The sequence below is a fragment of the Psammomys obesus genome, unplaced genomic scaffold (assembly GCF_907164565.1).
Source record: "Psammomys obesus unplaced genomic scaffold, mPsaObe1.curated_primary_1811, whole genome shotgun sequence".
Taxonomy (NCBI): Eukaryota; Metazoa; Chordata; class Mammalia; order Rodentia; family Muridae; genus Psammomys; species Psammomys obesus.
In genome coordinates, this window is record NW_026587216.1 from 33,133,368 (window position 1) to 33,153,871 (window position 20,504).

Sequence of the window (20,504 nt, forward strand, 5' to 3'; positions counted from 1 at the left end):
TCTTTCTTTCTTTCTTTCTTTCTTTCTTTCTTTCTTTCTTTCTTTCTCTTTCTTTCTTTCTTTCTTTCTTTCTTTCTGTCTTAACCCATTTTCATTTCTACTTCATAGTTGTAATTTTGTAGCCATTATGAATTGTACATGTGGTATGCAGCCCCTGTGAAAGGGTTGTTTGACCCCCAGGTTGAGAACGGCTGCAATAGTTTTGCTAATTATTTTACAAGACCACAATAGCTTATCTTTTAAAAACAAGCTTAAAATAGGTTGATTTTGAATTCTTCTGGATTTCAAATAACCTGGGAGCAATATTTAGGTTGACTTCCTCTGCTATATTTTCATCAGTTCAGACAGTGCCTTGCTTATAAAATATTGTCTAAAGGAGTGAACTTTCTTATGGAGTAACTTTTTTATGTAGCTGTTTTACAGTTGATTTTTGGGGCTGGAAAGATGGCTCAGCAGTGTAGTGCTTATTGCTTTTTCAGAGGGCCTGAATTTGGTTTTAGGCAGCTCAAGCTGGCAACCACCTATATCTCCAATTCCACAAGATTGGAAGTCCTCTTCTGGCCTCTGCCAACTCTCAAAAATACACATGCACACTAAGTTTACAAGTAATTTCAAAAAGGTGTAGTTAGGACAACACGGGCAGGCTGTAAATGCACAGAAGCCACCATACACACAGCTCAGGAGGAGAGAAACATCCAGAGACCTGCCTGCTTCCATGATATACCTCAGGGCAGGCTGTAGATACTTAAGAGGCCTGCTTGCTGCCACACTACGTGGCCCTGGCAGAAGTCACCCAGAAATCCTCCAGCTGTGTGGTCTACCTGCAGTGGGAGCCACTTCAGTGTGCAAGTATGTGGTGGACAGATGGGAAAGAAAGAGAAGCAGTGGAATAATTTGAGCATTACAAAGAGAGATGGAACTGGATTGAGTGTGGCATGGAATAGCCTACCGTAACCCCTGCCACCTAAGCCCAAGGTGAAATCCCAACCCATGCTGCAGTTGAGGTCCATGTCTGGATTCATGGCCATACAGTGGCAGGGGTTGGTGTCGATGTCTGTGGTTCATATTACCAGTAGAGACCGTGTAGACGTTCCTGGTTTGGGTAGTCACCTGGAACCAAGTAATGTCCAAGGGCTGCACAGAACTGTCCCAGCCCCTCACTGGCTGCTGCATTCTGGTAAGCTGGCCCCACCTCTCAAAGGCTGCAGAACTTGGGAGCTGGCCCTGCACCTTGCCCAGCAGCACAGTGAAACTGGCCTTGGTGGTAGGGCCATGAGTGAGCCAGGCCAAAGGCCTGAGTGTAGGAGAGATGGCCACTTGTCTGCCATGAGGTGGTGCAGGCACAAAGATGATGTCCCACCCCCAAGCAGTAAGGAAATGAGAGGGGCTGCACCAGGGCCAAGAGAGCAGGAGCATTGGCCCTATCCCTCACCGGCTGCAACACTCTTGAGAACAGGCTCTACCTCTTTCCTGGGCAACATAAAGAGCTAGTGCTGATGGAAAAGGCATGGGTGAGCCAGCCTTGAGGGCTGGAGAGCTGTCCCAAGCCCTCAACAGCTGCAGCACTTGGGAGAGCGGGCTCTGCACCTTCACTGAGCAGTACAGTGGAGCTGGCTCTGGTGGCTTGAGTGCTGGTGAGCTGTCCCAAGGGCATGACAGCAGGAGAGCTGACCTTGTCTGTCCCCTTCCGGCACTGGTGAGCTAGCCAGCCGGTGCCTTGCTGGAGAGCTCACCCTGGTGGTGTGGATAAGGGAGAGCAGTCAGGCTGACTAACTCCTCAGCTACCACCCAGGCGCAAATCCAGGGCTTTGAGTTGGCTAACCTCAAAATCTACCTCATCTATTATTGTTGGAGTGTGTGAAAGGGCCGGTCCTGCTGATTCAAAGCTGCAGGAGCTCCATGACACTGGGCAACAGGAAGATAATCATGAGATCCCAGTGAGGATCCAATATTGATGGTGCAGCAGAAGCCAGAGACCTTGAACCAGACCAATTACTCCATCCAATGAACATTTACAAGATGTATAGACAAAAGAGTATATTGTGGGACACCTATGTCATGCTACAGCTTCCACGATGAGACGTTTTCTGTGCTTTGTTTATTTTTACTTTCTTTTGAGGGAAGGGTGCAAAGGCAAAAGGTGGATACGAAGGGATGGGGAGAAGGGTGGGATTGGATGCATGATGTGAAACTCACAAAGAATCATTAAAACGTTTTAAAAAAGAGTTTGTTTAGGCTTAGAAACAGCTGCCCATTACAAATTGTCTCACCTTCACTATATAATTATTAGTAAGAGCTAGCAGGAGCAATTCTCCTGCAAGACAGTGAATGGCAAAATATCAAAAGGAATACACTTTTGTATTATTTGTATACCAAAACAAGTATTTAAAATATTTAATTTTTGAGTTAAGCACGTTTGGCACTTTAAGTTCACTAGCTCTGAATCCTGGTAAGGTTAACTTTAACTCGGTTTCCGGACACAGCAGGTGCTCATTATGGCTCCCAACATTAACTGTAAGACAAGATAGGAGTTCAGTAATAGTCGGAAAGCAGGAAGATGCCACAGAAAAGTTCAGCTTGAACCCTATTAGACGATTAGTTTTAGAGCCAGCCACTGTAAAAGTTGCATTACCAAAGCCCCAAAGCCAGAAACTGCTCACAATATTTTGGATTACTCTTGGCTTCAGGAGACGCCACTCCTAAAACAACAAAAAAGCCGAATTTTAACTCAAAACATCCTCTAAAGTACAGCGATTTCAGGGCGGAAGAGAACATTTTTCGTTCAGAAGATGGCACCGAAGCCGGAGGCTAATGTACGATCTCATAAATATCGATGACATTCCAAAAAATAAAAACCAGTCCCGCTTCCTGGACCGGAAGCCGGAAGCGAGGGGCCGCAATCCCGGGACGCCGGCGCGCTGAAGCGCGACAGGGGCGGAGCGAGGCCGTAAAGCAACGCGGAGCCCGCGCTGCCTCCCAGGGCGCCCTTGAGATCGTGGGCCATGGCTGGCGTAGCGCGCGGCTGCGGGACCAGCCTGGACCTGCTGCGGTCCTTGCCGCGAGTCAGCCTGGCCAACCTGAAGCCCAACCCTGGCTCCAGAAAGCGGGTAAACCGATGGCGGTGGTGCGGGGAGGGCTGGGGGCGCGTCACGCTGGTGATGGACGCGTTCGGCCGGAATTAAAGCGTAAAGACGCTAAGTAGGCAGAGGGGCGAACTCCCGGGAACTACCGAATGGCTCATCCAAGATTGTATTTAGACTGAAGCGCTTTAGCAAAATGCCTGAGTCATCCTAAATATATTAATTGGCTTTTTACTTCAGCTGTCTTATGTGCAGCCCGCCGTACAGCTAGAAAAGATGTTGACTGACGGCTCTTACTGCAACTCACTTTATTTTCTGGGGGTGGGGTGACAAGGTAAATTAAAGGAAAGATTCTGTTCCGGAGTTAGAAACACCGAAAGACTACCTGATTCCATCCAGTTGTAATAAGCCTGTTTATTTTAAGATGCAGCTATCCTCAGTTCCCGTGCTCAGGTTTGGAATCGAGGCCCACGTTAAAGGGGTTGGGGAGGGCCTTTAAAGACAGGTCACAAATGACTTCATTTCTGTAGAATTTACAGCTCCGTGAGGAACTGCCTCCTAACTTGTTCACAGAAACAAGAGCGTGCGGTTAATCATTTTCAACAGTTTTACAATACTGAGGAGAAGGAGCAACTCAGAGTTGCCAGAAGCTTATCTTTCAGGAATTTAGAAGGATGGGTGCTTAGCTCAAAATGGAGTTTTCCTTAGCCATATGTGATACAAATACATATTTATGGCTAATTGAAAAATAAAGCCCTTAATATCTCTCAAGCCTCTTGGCTGTTTAGGTCTAGGATTTTCTTTTTCCGTTTCAGCCCCTTTTCTACTGAGGACTGAATTTAGGCCCGCTACCACTGAGCGCTACCTAGCCCCAAACCCATTCCCGGTTTTTAAGTGCTTTATTCTGAGGCAGAGTCAGTAAATTGGGGGTTGGGGTGGTGGAAGGGCGCTGGTCTTGACTTTGTGTAGCTAAGGCAGGCTACACTCTGAATCCTTCTGCCTCAGCCTCCAAGTAGTCACTGCAGGTCAGCACAAGCTGACTAGCTGGGAGACCTGGCTTATTGGAGAGCTTGTTACTCCTATCTGATTCTATCCCATCATTAGAACTTTGCCTTGTGTTTTACCTTATATTTTAGTTACTAGAATTGGCTGGATTCTGAGAAAACTGTTAATGGAGTGCAAAGGTGAGTAGCTAGAGCAGAGCTTGGCACACAGTCCCTTAGCTAGCACTGGTTGCATGAATAAAGGGTGTAATAAAAGAATATGTTATGAGGTTGAACACAGTTTTCAGAAGTGCACCTGAAGATCGTAAAACTCATTTTTCCTTGTAGGAAAGACGTCCAAGAGATCGGAGAAGAGGTAGGAAATGTGGCAGAGGCCATAAAGGAGAGAGGCAGAGAGGAACTCGGCCCCGACTAGGCTTCGAGGGAGGGCAGACTCCATTTTACCTCGTAATCCCAAAATATGGATTTAATGAAGGACACAGGTAAGGGTGTTTTGCTTTTAAAGTACAAATCTGTAATTTCCAGTAAGAATTATATAAGTATTTGGTAGAAACCTTATATTTACTTGAAGAAGCAAACTTGTTCCTCTGAATAATTTTCAGTAACGAAACTTAACCTATAGAGTGTGTGTATGTATTTTTGTGTGTAGCAAGCATATAAACACAGTTGTTCAGCTCAAGCCTACAGAATGAAGAAGATAATGATTGCTGTCATGATTCCTTAGATGATTAGCAATTTAAAAAGGTATATGATTCTTTCCATACACACACACACATACACACATATATGAAATATATTTATATGGCACACTGTGGTACCTACCATTATTACTCTGTGATCTGTTATTTTGGGTTAGACTTATGTGAGTTTACTTGTGTGCGCAATTGAAGTAAATGTTTAGAGAGGTAAACTGTTTCTAGCGGAGCAAAGGAAGCCCTGTTGTTGTATTATACTCATAAATGAAGAGAAACAGAGCAAAGCTTGTTGATTTTAAGAGGTTACAGGAAGATTACTTGGAGTTTTCTAACTGTTTTATTCCTGTTTTGCAGTTTCAGGCATCAGTATCAGCCTTTGAGTCTCAGGAGACTGCAGTATCTCATTGATTTAGGGCGAGTTGATCCCACTCAACCTATTGATTTAACCCAGCTTGTCAATGGGAGAGGTGTGACCATCCAACCACTTAAAAGGGATTATGGGGTTCAGCTGGTTGAAGAGGTAACTCTAGAGTTTTTGTTGTTGTTGGGTTTTTTGCTTTTTGTATTATATAGATACTTTGCCATACTCAATAGTCCTTTCTTATCTGGGAGGGGCACATACCACATAGATGCTTTAGTGTGGACATCACCAAACTGTATAGACGGTGTTTTCTTTTTTTCATAAAGACATCTGATAAAGACTAATTTGTAAGTTAGGCATAGTGGGAAGTTAATAATAATTTGTTACAGTTCTTAGTAGCCTTAACTAATGACTATTAAATGGAGAACTTCCATCTCTCCACTTCAGGTGCACATCTTATGGTTCCTCTTTGTCATATTCGATTTGTCACCAATACTGCTTTTGTACATTATAGCCTTCATTAAGTAAGATAGGGAATAACTGCAGATAGCATTGTGATACTGTGGTACAGGGTAGGTAATGTATAGAGTGTGAAAATGATGTAGAAAACTGTGACATGTCTAGGAAGGATGGGGTAGAGCAGCATGAGACCTCATGCTACTCAATACAGTTTAAAACCTGAAAGGTCCTGGAGATGCACTTTGTGGCCTGTATAGGATCTTGGTTTGATTCCAAGCTCTATAGAAAGACTTCTAAGTTGTGGAATGCTGCCAACCAGTAGCTGAAACTGTGGAAGGTGAATCTGTGGAAGCTAATTAATCAACACTTAACCACTTTTCTGGATTCTGGAGAGATAGATTAATGGTTAAGAACATTGGCTGTTCACCCAGAGGACCTAGGTTTGAGTCCCAGCATCCATATGGTTACTCAAAACTGTAACTTCAGTCCTAGGAGATCTGTCACCCTTTCCTGGCCTTGATGGGAACTGTGTACATATGGTGCACAGACATTCATGCAGACAAAACACACATACACATAGAATAAATAAAAATTAAACAAACAAACAGTAACATCAAAAACCTAAACTCCCGGCTCAAACCAGCTGTAGTTTTAGAAAGCTGACATACATTGAGGGCACAGCTCTGTCTGCTGTGGCTCTGTATGGCTTTCCCCCTCTTTTGGTTTTTAACCTGTCAATATATCAGGAAGATCACTTAAAAAAGTCTTTAAAAGAATTTTTTAGATTTCTTTTATGCATATAAGTGTTTTGCCTGTATGTATGTGTACCATATGGTGCTTGCAGAGTTAAAAAGAGGACATTAGATCCCCTGGAACTGGAGTTATAGATATTTGTGAGCTACCAAACCCCAATCTCTGGAAAAGCAGCAAGTGCTCTAAACCTCCAAGTCCTCTCTCCAGCGTCAGGAAGATCTTTCTGGAATTATTTTTGTTGTTTGAGGTGGGGCAGCTCTGGCAGGCTGTTCTGCAACTCACTTTATAGACCAGGCTGACCCCTGCCTTTGCTGAGATGACAGACATGTGCCACTACATCTGCCTTGGACCTGTTCACCAACCCACACTTAAAAAAAAATAGTTTAAGTACATTGCAAGCTGGCAGGAGGCAGCAAGTAGCTCAGGTGCAGCCTGTGGCCCTGTTCCCACTCTTAGAAGCACACTCTGTGCCTGCGTTTTCCAGCCCAAAGCATTTTTCTCTTTATGTGTCTTTACATGTCTTTACATGTTTTTATGTGTGTGAATGTTTTGTCTGCATGTATCTCTATGTACCGTGTGTGTGCGTGGTGCCAACTGAAGCTTTGGATCCCCTAGGGCTGGAGTTATAGATGATTATGAACCACCATATGGGTGCTAGGAATTAAACTGGCCCTCTAGAAGAACAGCTAGTGCCCTTAGCAGCTGAGCCACCTCTCCAGCCTCCCAAATAATTTTTCTTAATATCTGGTGCACAACTGCACTAATATGTCATTATCTTTCTCACTACCAACTAAGCCTTATAAAGGTAGGCACTTTGTTTTAGTTCCAGTACTGTTGATCTTAGTTCTGAAAGTTATGTAATATTTATGGAATGAATTAAATCTTATTTCAGCCTCAGTAAAAATTTCTGTCAATGATGGACCAGTAGTTCATACCCTAACTACATAACTGAGTGGGTAACTTAGTGTCCACCAGAGGGAAACGTATGTTCATGGGAGAACCTTTTACATTCCTTTGAGAATGTGAACCTAAGGCTAAGAGCTTTCCAGGTGTGATTCATCCTCTGATGTGGGTGAGCACACTCGTGATCCCAGTCCTTTGGAGACCAAGGCAGGAGTTTGAGGCTGAAGTTTCAGGCTACCTGGAGCTACATAGTGAATTTTAGGCCAACTTTGGCTTGTACTTAAAACTCTGTCTTAAAACAAAAGAAAATAAACAAAAATCTAATTAATCCACAAACAGATAAGTTCATTTGGAAAAGCGATACCAAAGTCATAATTAAGCCTGAATATTCTATTGTGGATATTATGTAAAGAAAAAGACACATACTTCATAGAAAAGTCCATGACCTTGGTGGTATTTAAATTGCATGTCTGAATACATTTCAGGTATGTTAGTATTATGCTAGCACACTTTATCCTGAAAGTTCTACCCTGGGGCAATCATTGTATAAATGTAGTCATGGTACTTACAGCTTGTATATTGTTTGCCTTTTCTGAGTTTAGATTTGCAGGTAAATAGTGGATAATAAGATGCTGTGATTAGTAAGCACAGAATTATTTTGGGATATATATTCTCAAGGAAAGGAAAAGAAAGTTGATTTGTAGACCTTCCTGAGAAATACAGTTTATAATACTTTTTGAAACTAACACCAGAGCCAGAATAGTGAGCTGGTTTAACAGCTACAGAGTAGTAATTTAAAAAACCAGACCAAGGGCTAGAGAGATTGCTCAGAAGTTAAGAGCACTGGCTGCTCTTCCAGCCAGTTCAATTCCCAGCAACCACATGGGGGCTCACAACCACCTGTAATAAGATCTGGTGCCCTTTTCTGGCATTCAGGCAGAACACTGTACATATAATAAATAAATAAATCTTAAAAAAAAAAACATTTAAAATGTAAAAAAAAAAAAACCCTACAAATAATCCGGTCTGTACTTTTGAATTGAAAGTCTATTAATTATAAAAATGCACACCATTATCAAATATAAACAGTAAAAAACTACATTGTATAGCTAATAGGATATTTTGAAGTATATAAAATATTTATAATGAAAGGAATCATACTGGGAACTAGTTTTAGCTGTACTAAAAGGCAAAAGCAATCTGTTTTGAAGTTAGAGAAAAATTAGCATATCCTGAATGACAGGACTTCAGGAAATTCATTGCTACATCTTCTAGTATTAAACATTCTAGGGAAAGGTAAATGCCTCCTCCATTTTAGAGAGTATAATAAAGTTGGTAGTGAGTATAAAATGGACTTTTTCCTTTTTTTCCAAAAGACAGGAACCCCTTGAATATTGTCAGGTATTTTGTTTTCCAGGCTGTTCCAAACCCTATTCTCATCTAATAAAACTAAGGGATAAGGAAGACTTGTTTTAATTTTATTATTAAAACTAAAAATTTTTTATATGTACGTGTGTTTTACCTACATGTGTGCTTGTGTGCCCTGTATGTGCCTGGGGGGGTCAGAAGAGGACATGAGCATTGGATCCCCTGGAGTTGGACTTACATATAGTTCTGAGCCACCATGTGGGTGCTGGAAATCAAACCTAGATCCTCTGGAAGAGCAGCGAGTATTCTTAACTGCCGAACCATCTCTCCAGTTTCAGGAAGATTTGTTTTTACTCTATATAATGTAAGGTAATGTTGTGGTTAAGAATAGAGATGGGCTGGTAAAACGGCTTCATGGGTAAAGGCCGCTTAGACCTACAGACACGCTTTTAATCCCTGCAGGCCCTGTAAATGTGGAAAGGGAGATTGTCCTCTGACCTCAACATGCATGCTGTGATCAGATCCAAATCTCTCCCTTTCCCCTCTTCCTCCCTCTTTCCTTCTTTCCCTCCTTCCCTCCCTCTCCTTCTCTCTCCTACACACACACACACACACACACACACACAAATTACTTAGCTGGACATGGTGGCTCATGCCTTTAATCCCAGCACTCGGGATGGGATCCAGAGGCAGGTGGATCTCTGTGAGTTTGAGGCTAGCTTGGTCTACAGTGAGAGTTCCAGGCTGTACACAGAGAAACCCTGTCTTGAAAAACAAAACGGAAAACAACAACAAAAAGAAATTACTTTTAAATATCTTTTTTTGAAAGAACAGGTGGTCCTGGGTATGTAGCTGACTGGTAGAAGGCAAGACCTTGGGATTCCAGCCTCAGCATTGGGAAAAGAAAAATCTCAATTCAAAGGCTCTGACTAGACTGCATTAGTATGCTTACTTTGTCTTGGGTGAAATTACTCAGCCGACTCATTGTCTCCATCTGAATTTGGCATAGTAACCATCCTACTTTAGGATTGCTAGGATTAGATAGTTTCTGCTAATGGAGCCTGGGGAGTGGATGCTTCTGATAGTGAAGCATAGTAGACCCCAAAGAGAACTAGTTAGAGACAGAATTGCAGGTACTTTGGAAGGGGGAACACAGCTGAAAACAGACACTTGGCTGATTGGCTTTCAGCTAAGCTATTTACTAACAGGCTTTGTTTTAACATGACAGGGTGCTGATACTTTTCAAGCAAAAGTTAATATTGAGGTGCAGTTGGCTTCAGAATTAGCCATTGCTGCAATTGAAAAAAATGGCGGTGTTGTTACTACAGCCTTCTATGACCCAAGAAGTCTAGGTAAGTCTATTCTGTCGGAGGTTTCTTTCCCTTTGTATCTCATATTGCCAACTGTGTTTGTTTGCCAGTTTTGTTTTTAGTGCTTCTGTAGTGCTCACAGCTGCCCTCTTTCGGCCTGCTTGAGCACTGTACTCATGTACACATATCTCCACAGAGACATAAATGCATACACATAAATAAAACTAATAAAACAAAAAAATCTTTTCAGAGGGGCAGATGTTCACAAACCTTCCTTCTCTCATTCTCCCCTCTCCTTTTTGCCTTCCTTTTTCAAAATACAAACTATTAAAAATTAACTTTTTCCAGGCTAGGTAGATAGTTCAGTAGGCAAGAACCCATGCTGTGTAAGCCTGACCTGAGTTTGAGCCCATGATAGAATGAACTCCTGAAAGTTGTCCTCAGATCTCCAAAAATGCAGCACACACATGTAAAAGCCCCTCTCTGAGAATAACAAAAAAATGAAAAAAATTTAAAAATAGTTGTTTCCATTTTGTTTACTTAAGCCTATTAAAAAGTTTTTGGAATTCAGTTCTCAATCTTAGTCAATTTAAAAATTAATAACTAAAAGTATATGAGTTATTATCTATAGAACCAGTATTTACATCTCTTTTTAAAAATTTCTTTTTAGAAATTCTGTGTAAGCCTGTTCCATTCTTTCTGCGGGGACAACCCATTCCAAAACGAATGCTCCCACCTGAATCGCTGGTGCCCTATTACACTGATGCAAAAAACCGGGGGTACCTGGCTGACCCTGCCAAGTTTCCCGAAGCAAGACTTGAACTTGCCCTGAAGTATGGCTACGTTCTTCCTGATATCACGAAAGATGAACTCTTCAGAATGCTCAGCACTCGGAAGGATCCAAGGCAGATTTTCTTTGGTCTTGCTCCTGGCTGGGTGGTGAATCTGGCAGATAAGAAAATTCTGAAACCTACAGATGAGAATCTCCTCAAGTATTATAGCTCCTGAACTCCCCTCCAGTAAAGCAGACTTGTTGAGAGCCAAACAGTCTGTAACATGGCTTCTTGTGTGTCTGAAATCCTCAGGATTGATACCAGCCTTCACTGTGGTGAAGCTGTGGTCAGCTCTCTTGCTTTTTTTTTTCCATGTGAAGTTAAATATCAGGCAGCAAAAGCTGCACGGAGGAACTGAACCGTTGAGGGTGTATGTCTCAATGCAAACAATGGCAGTCTTGAGAAAGGTGATTAAAAAAAAACAAACTACTTCAAATCACCTTTCTTTTGGGGGGGGTTAGGGGGTGGGGAGGTGGATTTCCGTCCTGAAACTAGGTCCGTAGACATGGCTGACTTCAAACTCATAGAGATCTTGCCTGCCTCTGCTGGGATTAAAGGCTAGGCCACTGCTGCCTAGCCCAGTTTAAGTTTAAAACATCTCTCTACTGTCCATGTTTTCCTGGTCTTCTCTCACCTGAATTTTCTGCTCTGTCAGAATGAAGGCAAGAACAGTGAATTGAATAGTAGGCCTGGGAACAGGTGCCAAGGAACTATGGCTTCTTTTACTCAGTGCCCCAGGGAAGCTTTGCTACCCATTGTTTGGACAGTGAGCCCCCAACAGGGACGCTCCCAATGTGACTGGCAGCTGGCGAGCAGCATAGCAGCAGTGGAGCTAGAGAAACCAAGATCAGAAATGAACTAATTCTCTCAGCTTCATAACGATAGATAATGGTCGAGATAGTGTTCCAATTGATAAAAACTTATCTCAGACTTTAAGACTTTTGTCTTTTAATTTGATCAATGATTATATAAGCTATATCAACACGTAGAAAAAGGAAAAAGGAAGGTAGGATTTTATATTTTTTGGGGGGTGATGGTTTAAGATGGAAGCCTCATTATCAACGGCCTTGAACTCCTGAGCTCAAGCAATCCCTTGCTTCAGCGTCCCTGGCAGGTGGGCGTACTGTGCCCAGCTTAAATCTAGTTCCTGTAAGAGGTTCAGAAGTTAGAAAGTTTTTCAAGGAGAAATTGTGTTTAAATCTTGCAAAAGCTTAATTTACTGTAAGCGATTAAAGTTTCTGTTGTGTGTGACAAGGTCTCACGCATCCCATGGCTCCCTTCTACCTCCCTTGAGTAGGGGTTACAGGTGGGAGCCACCATGCCTGGCTGAGCAATTAAACACTGATCTTGAATCGTTCATTACAATTTTCCCACAGATAAAATGATTCCTAGTTGGCTATCTTAAAAACCCAAAACCCATAAATTCTGCATGCATTTCTTAACTGACATTGGTTTTTCGAGACAGAGTTTCTCTGTGTAGCCTTGGGTGTCCTGGACTCCCTTTGGAGACCAGGCCTAAGCTCTGTCTCCCAGTGTGCTGGGATTACAGGCATGTGCCACCGCCCCCTGCTCTTAGGGATTTTTATACCGTATATATCTTTTGGACCTGGGCACATGTATAAAGTGATACATGTGCCTAGAATATGTTTCAGTTTTTATCCAGGATTGCGTAGTTTTGTTTGGTACAAACTTGCCAGAACCCAGAGCTAAGAAGAATCATCCTTAGACCAACTTCTGTGAATTTAAAATCCAATTCATAAAATATGTCTGTATCTTTCAGAGACCTGGTTAGTTTTAGCCCTGTGGGTAGAAACTCCGAGGGCTTGCGGGAAACAGCACTGTACTCATGTGAGCACCAGACTCTGTTGGGGGGTGGCTGGCTGTGCAGGGCAGCTGCTCCCTGGTGAGCTCCCAACAGTGACAGCTAATAGAGCCAGGCAGCAGCAAGCCAGTTTTTTTCTAAGGAAAGTTTCTAGGAGCTGCCATGGAAAGCCTTTTTGTAGCTGTTAGCCAGACCCAGAGTCCAGTCTTGTTATGAAGGGCTTAGAAGCCTGTGGGAGCTGGTGGTCTTGGGTGGAAAGTCCTGTTAAAGGTAGTGACTAAGGTAAACACACTGAGCATCCAGCAAGGAGACTCAGCTATCGTCCCATGACTTATGTCAGACAGGGGAAGTGCCAAATTCGTTAATTCTACTGGGATATTGAGTTTGGTGCTTTATATAACTACCAGAAAATCGATTGATTCATCAGTCTTTTTTTTGGAGTTGGTTGGGAGTCTGCACTAAGTCCCCTGGTTGTCCTGCACTCCGTGTAGACCAGACTGGCCTCAAACTGACAGATCTGCCTCCCTGCTGCTGGGACCAAAGGTGTGTGCCACCACATTTGGCTTTCATTAGCCTTTTTGCAGAGGAATGAGGACAGAAACGTGGGAAAGCATCCGATTTTTTGTCTTCTGTCCCTGCTTTAGAAAACATTTTCAATGGAAAGGCATCTTTTACTTCCAGTATTAGGTGTTTTAAAAGATGCATTTGAATAGTCTTAAGGGGAAAGAGATAACAGGATGCGATGAAGACTGCAAAGAATGGCCACGTACAAAGAAAATATGTTTTTATTGTTAAGAGTCAGTCGCTGTGAGTTATGAGTTGGTACATTTCAGTCTGGAGAGAGATCTCAGCTGTTCAAAGCTGACAACCAGAACTTCAAGAATTGAGCACATTTTATTCTTTTTAAGTCATGGCCAGGAAACAGAAGTTTTTACTTGTTTTGAAAATTATGTAATAATGAAGTATTTTGGTTTTGTAGCTCAGAATAGCTTCAAATAGCTTCAGTAGCTCCCGCTCCCCCTCCTTACTGCTGGGGTTACTGGAGCCTGCCTCCACGCCCTGGCAGGTTTAGAAGAACCAAATGTCCAGTCTGCTGCTGTTGCTGATTGTTCCTCAGCGGCCCCACAACCGGTTCTGTTCAAGTCGAAGGGTAGGTTGTTGGTATTGGAACTCGTCTCGCTTCAGGTTTACTTCATTTATTCTTGTGCTGAGCATGGCTGCAGAGCTGCACCCAGCCCTACGGCATCTACTTATACAGACTTCCTGATCACTTCACTGTTCGGGGATTTAAACTGAGCCCTGTTTGCCTTAAGTTGCTTAAAGTGGGGGTGCATCAGATAAGCTACTTCACCTTAAATTGAAGCATAGTGCCAGGCTAAAGCAACAAGGAGTGTCTAACAGACTGCGAAATCTCTCCTATCCTTCTTTGCAGTTCAGAGGTTGAACCAGTGCTCTTTACATTGGGTGACACATCCATCAGCACCAGCTTCAGCTGAGGCACCTTAAGGATGCTTCCTTGATCTAAGGAGAACTTTGGCTATAGCCTATCTGCATAGAAATAAATTTCCTTAGACACATCCAGTAACTGCATATAGAGTGTGCTATGGCCTTAGGTAAGCTACTGCCTTGCCTTACTGTGCAGGAGGCTTTCCTTTGGTGGTGCAGTTTAGAACCGCAGTTCTCAGACGCTGCCTCCACAGGAAAAGTTCTTCACAGGAAGTGAGAGAGGAAATTAGTCACCTAAAGGGAGACCACATTGCAGCCTTCCATCTCAGAATGTACTTTGAGGGTCCTTGGACTGCCCTTCCCCCACCCCTCCAAGCAATGACTAACTACCCTAGCAGAACTGACAGCCAAACATGGGCTTTCTTCATTCTGGTTGTCTTTGGTGGCCTCCAGGTGGAAGGAAATCAGGAGAGAGTGATAAAGGGAAGGAGAAAACAGGAACCAGGTGGCTAGTGATGTGGAATGCTGGCCTGTGTTTATTCGGTGATGGGGACTTTGTCACAAACAGCTGTATCCGGTTGTGATACGACCCCACAGCTCATTCTCAGCCAAAACGGCACCTTCCACAAAGTTTGTCTGCTGTACTCAGCTCTTTTGCCATTTACGAGGACACAGAGAGGTCCAGTAGAAGGTGGTAGCCATGAGTTCAGATCACTTGAGAATCTACCTTTAAAAGCAGTGAGGTTTCAGTTTAGATCTGTCCTTGGAATGTGGCTTCATCTGTTCTCAGAATACATGGCTTTTGGTGACCCCAAAGACCTTGAGTTAATTTGTATTTTAAAACATTTTTTTTTTTTTTTTTTTAGGGCCAGGCATTGTGTATGCCTTTGATCCCAGCACCTAAAAGGCAGAGTCCGGTGGGTATCTGGGTTCAAGGCCAGCCTGGTCTACAAAGTGAGACTTTATTTCCAAAAGCCAGAACAAATGAACAAACAGCAAAAAAAATTCTAGGCTGAGGGACAGCTTGAGTGGATGAAGTGTTCAAGCTCCAGAGCCCATGTTAACCACACAGAAGCTTGGCACAGTGTGTATGGGCATCAGAAGGTAAGCAATCAGGTCTGTGCAGGCCTAGTGGTCAGCCGTTTTAGCCAAATGGTGAGCTTCAGGACCCAAGGACTTTTTTTTTTTTTCCTTTATAAAGAACATTTATTTATGTAGTTTGTACATGGACATGTGTGCTGTAAGAGGCATACATTTAGGGGCCTGGAGAGATGCTCAGAAGTATGTATATGGTAATTAGAGGGCAACTTACGTGAGTTTTCTTTCACCACCATTCTGGAGACCAAACTCAAGTCGTCAGGCTTGGTGACAAGTGCCTTTACCTGGTGAGCCAGCCTGCAGGCCCCTACTGAGTTCCATAAGCACCTTATCTGTATGAAGAAGATACTACAAGCAAGAGGAGGGTTTTTAAGGCTATCAGATCTGGAAATTCTGTGGACGAGGAGAGGGACCCAGGCAGGGCTGGTGTTGGTCCCTCTGTTAGGTGGGATTTGTGCCTCCAGTCCTCCATTCAGAATGAAGAGGTTTGAAGCCACAGCCCAGCTGATCCAGAGAGCTGTGACCCAGTGATGGTGGAGAACTTAGTTCTAGTATGTTCAAGGACACAACAAGGAGTGATTTAAGACAGTTTCTCTGTAGCCCTGGCTTTGCTATACTCAATTTGTAGACCAGGCTGGCCTCCAACTCATATAGATCTACCTGCCACTGCCTCTGGAGTGCTCCCCCACCCCCCCACCCCCAGGAGTGATTCTAAAGGCCCTTCCTCATTGCTTGTCATTTGTACCTTTGTGTCTTCCGTCCCTTCCCAGCACCTCTGCAGTTCCTCTTTCCTCTGCATGACTGCACAGCGCTTTTCCTCTCCTTTTCCTCTCATCTGATTGGTAGACTGTGGCTACCTGTGTGGAGCAGCAGTTGAGAATGAAATGTTGCCTTCTGCTCAGACAAACTCTGGCAAGGGGCCAACAAGAGTTACCTCTGGAATGCTTTCAAATTAAAACTTCAAAACGAAGTACCGTTTGAGATGCTTTCTAATCTAATGGAAAGTTTCTCCAGGAGTCCCCCAAGTTGAAATCGCCATTTCAGAGTAGGCAGTACTGCCTCCTGGTGGCCAATTGTGAGCATTCTTCAGGGAAATTTCAGGTTTGATAAACGGTATTAAATACTCATGAGTTTCTACATTCAACACTCCTCAAGTGCACACAGGACAGTGCCAGAGACGTTGTAATTAGAAAAGCAGTTGCCTCAGAGGTACAGACACTAGGAGAACCAAACCATTAAAATACAGTAGACAAAATCTGAAGTAATCAGCCCCATCCTCTGGTTTGCCTTTATTTTCATCGGGATTAGAATCTGGGTCTGCTAGGACAAACCCTAGTTCTGTATTAGTGATGGAGGGTGACTACAAAAAACGAAGGAAAAGCAGCCAGATTCCAACTTGTCACAACTGCTTTTACACTGACTTCTCTCCATTCTTTGGAAGCTATATTGAGCCCATCACCTCTATTTTAGATGTTGATGTTTTCAAGTTTCCTAGACAGACACTATGATAACCCTAAGCATATTAAGGATGTGTAGCTGACAAGCTTTTACTTCTTCTTGGTATATTACGCACATAGAGCGAAGTCTCAGAGAGTGTACACTCACAAGCCGGTGTTGAACATGGGAGTGGCTTACGGGAAGAGTTTTGAAGCGGTTGGTCCTCGGTGCATAAGCCAAGTTATCCAGGAGGACTCCTGAGCTCCACGAGACTTGCCAGCCAAATGGTGTGAATGACAGCACTTCTGTCTTCTGGTTGGTGCCGAGTGTGAGGGGATATGGGAATCTGTGCTTGTGTGTGTGTGTGTGGGGGGGGTATTCATTAAGCATGGGAACTTTTGAAAGAAAGGGTCTTTCTGTATAGCCAAAGCCGGATTTGACCTTAATCCTGTATCTCTGGAGGACTGGGTTTACAAATATGCTCCTCTAAGCCTACTCATTAGCAAGTTATACTGGGCTGGTGAGATGGCGCAGATAAAGGTGTTTTCTAGGCAAGCCCATTACTGATTCAATTCCTGGAACCTATGTAAAAGGTGGAAGCAGAGACCGACTCCACATGGCCTGCACTTGTGTGCCAGGCACTTCTCCCACTTTGTGTCCACACATAAAATGCATCTAAAAAAAGATGAAAGAAGTTATTCAGGGAAGAGTGATTCCAAAGAGAAAGCTTTGTAGCAGAATTGCAGAGGAGATACTAATTCTGGCTACTGGAGTCTCCTGGGAACTGATAACAGCCAGAGGTGAGCCCCAGCTCCCACTTGCCTCTGGATAGTATCACTCCTGGATAGTTCATTTCTCTTTCCAGACCAATAGGCTGAACCATCTTTATAATTTGATATATGCCAGCCATGTAGAGGCAAAATAGAGCTCAGAAATGTTATTCTTAGGGCAGTTTCAAAAGTAACACAGAAAGCAGGGTGTGGTGGCTCACTCCTTTAATCCCAGAATTTGGGAAGCAGAGGCAAGTGGGTCTCTGAGTTTAAAGCTAGCCTGGTCTACCTGAGTTACAGGAAAGCCAGAAAGTCACATCCACGCGGTTATGTGGAGAGATGCTGCCTCATAAGTAAGTAAGTATACACTAAGTGTGGGGAGTGAAGGGGTAAGCGAATAAGTTCCTGAGCTTGAAAAGAGTAGAGGTTGAGAATTCAAGTAAGTTGACTTAGGGTAATTGGGCTTTCATGGCAGTTAATTCACCATCCCTAATTCATTTAAGTCAGTGAAAGACTGCCATGTAGAAAGGCAGAAAATGAGTTTGACTTTGGAATCACTTTCTAATATGTGGGGCTGGGACTTAGTTCCCAGCCCATAGCCTCCCACATGCTAGGAAAATGCTAGGAAGCATACTGTCAAAGAACCTTAACTTCGATTACTTTTGTATAGCAGTAACATTTCCTGACTCCGTAGCTAACTCATTGAATTTTGCCATATGCCTGTTAAGCCCTGCTAACTCAGTGTGGTCCCAGAACAGCAGCACTGGCTCCTCCTCTGGCATCTTGTGGATAAAGAATGTTTGTTGGGCACGTGGGAAGAGCACCTGTACTAAACGGTGGCTTCTGTAGCCTTTGACTTTGGAAAGCATTCAAATAAGATGCACACCGGCCACTGTTAAAATGGACCTGTGGTAAATATGGCTACACTGCCAAGCAGAAAGTAGAACTAGAGTCAGAATGCCAAGAAAGAGAGACACTTTTAAACTCCTGAATAAGAATCTTGCTTTAACAAGACCTCGAAATCATTTCTCGAAATGATTACACTTTAAGGTTGAAAAGCACTATTAATAGGTACCATGCTGCAAGGTAGTGATGGCTCACACCTTTAAGCCTAATACGCGGGAGGCAGAGGTAGGTGGCCTTCTGTGAGTTCCAGTACAGCCAGGGCTGCACAAAGAAACCCTGCCTTGACCCCTCCCCCCCAGTAGCTAATAACTAGATATAAAGAAAGTATAATACTACACAACAGTAATAAATAGGAGCAGACAAATAAGAGACAGGAATGGTCAACGAATGTATACAAATTCAAACTAAAAGGCCAGAGGTCGAAGGTCTGTAAACAGAGGCGTGGATATGCTCACAGCTGTTTGCTGTCACCTCTGACGCAGCCAGCCATATGGTGTGTGATGACTTTAGCACGGCCACCATGTTCATGGGCTTCCAGAAGTCTGAACGGTATTCATCCTAGGGAAAAGACCACTATTGGCACAGGCAGGAGAGTGGAGGAGGATGCACTGGAGGAGGCTTTGACCATCTTGGTGATGTTTTATGGAAAAGGTGAAACAAAGGTCAAAATGCCACAGTGTGTTAAAGCATGGTGGTGTGTGCATGGGTCTTCATATTGTACTAAATATGCCCTCGTATGTTTGAAATGAAAGGTGTGGTAAACTTTAACACCTGAAGTGTTGGGCATAACGATGAGCTGAATGAACAGCCAGGTCAGTTTTCTGCCAAGGAGTCCAGTTGAATGGTTACTTCCACTCAGTGGCTCCCAACTCCTTACAAGGCCCCACAAGGATCCACCTACCCTTCTTGCCCCTCTGTTGGGTCTTTGCTCCCGAGTCCTGCCCCACTGCATGCTTTTGCCCCTCACAAGATCCAAGCTTTATTTTTCTTTGAGAGCCTTCCTTTTGAATTTCCACTGTCTCCCTCTTGGGCAACCTAGGAGAGTGTTTAAATGGTACCCGATTCTCCTTTAATTTTGCTATTGATCTAGTGGTTGTAGTGAAAACTGATTCATTGGCTCACTAGGGCCATCTTCCTGGCGTTTGAAGGGTGTCTGTGGGCCATAACACTCTAACTTTGTCATTGCCTGGTGTTGATTCATCCCTGCAATCGTGGTCATCTATTTGTCTATTTGTTCATGGCACTCCTTACGTGATCAGATCAGACTGAATTCTAGAAAGCAATTACCAATTTGTCAAGGTGCTGAATTAATTGTGGCCAATTTCTTTTAAAAAGAAGCTTAATCATCATTTTAGGAAAGTAGAAAGCCCGTCTCAAAAATCCAAGGGGGTGTCGGGGTGGCAAGCTAACATTGCTGCAGTGTCACATGTGGCCACTAGGTGGCACTATTTCCTAAAATTTCATATACTTATGCTGTTCAGACTGCTGTAATTTTTTTGTTTATGTTTTGTTTTGTTTTGTTTGTTTGAGACAGGGTTTCTCTTTGTAACATTCACCGTACTGGAACAAACTCTGTAAATTATACTGGCCTTAAATCAGAGATCCAACTGCCTCTGCCTCCCTAGGGCTGGATCAAAGGCATGCACCATCATGTGCAGCCTTTGTTTTATTTTGTTGTAACTAATCTTCTTAAATTGACAAAACATTAAAAGATTAAAAATGTGACATATAATGTACACATTCTGCCTGATACAATATTTTGGAGAAAAAGATTTTAAAATTTCACCATTAAAGTAAAAAAAAAAAAAAATTAGAACAAACAACACAAAACAGACAAAAACCCTGAAACAACAGATTACTCTACAAGTCCAGGTAAATATTTGCAAATAACATCACACAGTTTGTGCTATAGGTTGGGATGAAGCTACAGTAAAAATAAGTAAGTCAAACTGGAAAACACTTGCTTTACACTGTGTGTGTGTGTGTGTGTGTGTGTGTGTGTGTGTGTGTTTCAGGAAGCACGCTCATTAAAGAGACGTGAAAAACACAGCAAGGATGGCATCATTTTATAATGATATAAATAAACTACTGAACTGTCAGCCTATTAAACATCATCAAAGACATCCCCGTCAGGGCCACTGGTAAAAATGAACTTCCTGCTTCTTTCCTTTAGGATAAACAAATCTATAAATTGAGACTTCAGGCCTACAGCTACAGGGAGTCCTTGGCAAGAGCAGCAGGACAGCAGCAGTGGCAAGT

The 20,504-nt window shown here is 43.2% G+C and overlaps 1 protein-coding gene across 1 annotated transcript; it reads left to right on the plus strand.

The window, feature by feature from the left end:
• The first annotated feature begins 2,922 nt into the window (after nt 1-2,922).
• On the plus strand, nt 2,923-11,196 carry Mrpl15 (mitochondrial ribosomal protein L15). The gene is made up of 5 exons (XM_055603273.1): nt 2,923-3,107; nt 4,412-4,566; nt 5,134-5,299; nt 9,852-9,975; nt 10,604-11,196. Exons 1-5 carry the CDS (start codon nt 3,003-3,005, stop codon nt 10,939-10,941), a joined length of 888 nt encoding a protein of 295 aa, XP_055459248.1. The 5' UTR covers nt 2,923-3,002; the 3' UTR covers nt 10,942-11,196.
• Nucleotides 11,197-20,504: the final 9,308 nt, after the last annotated feature.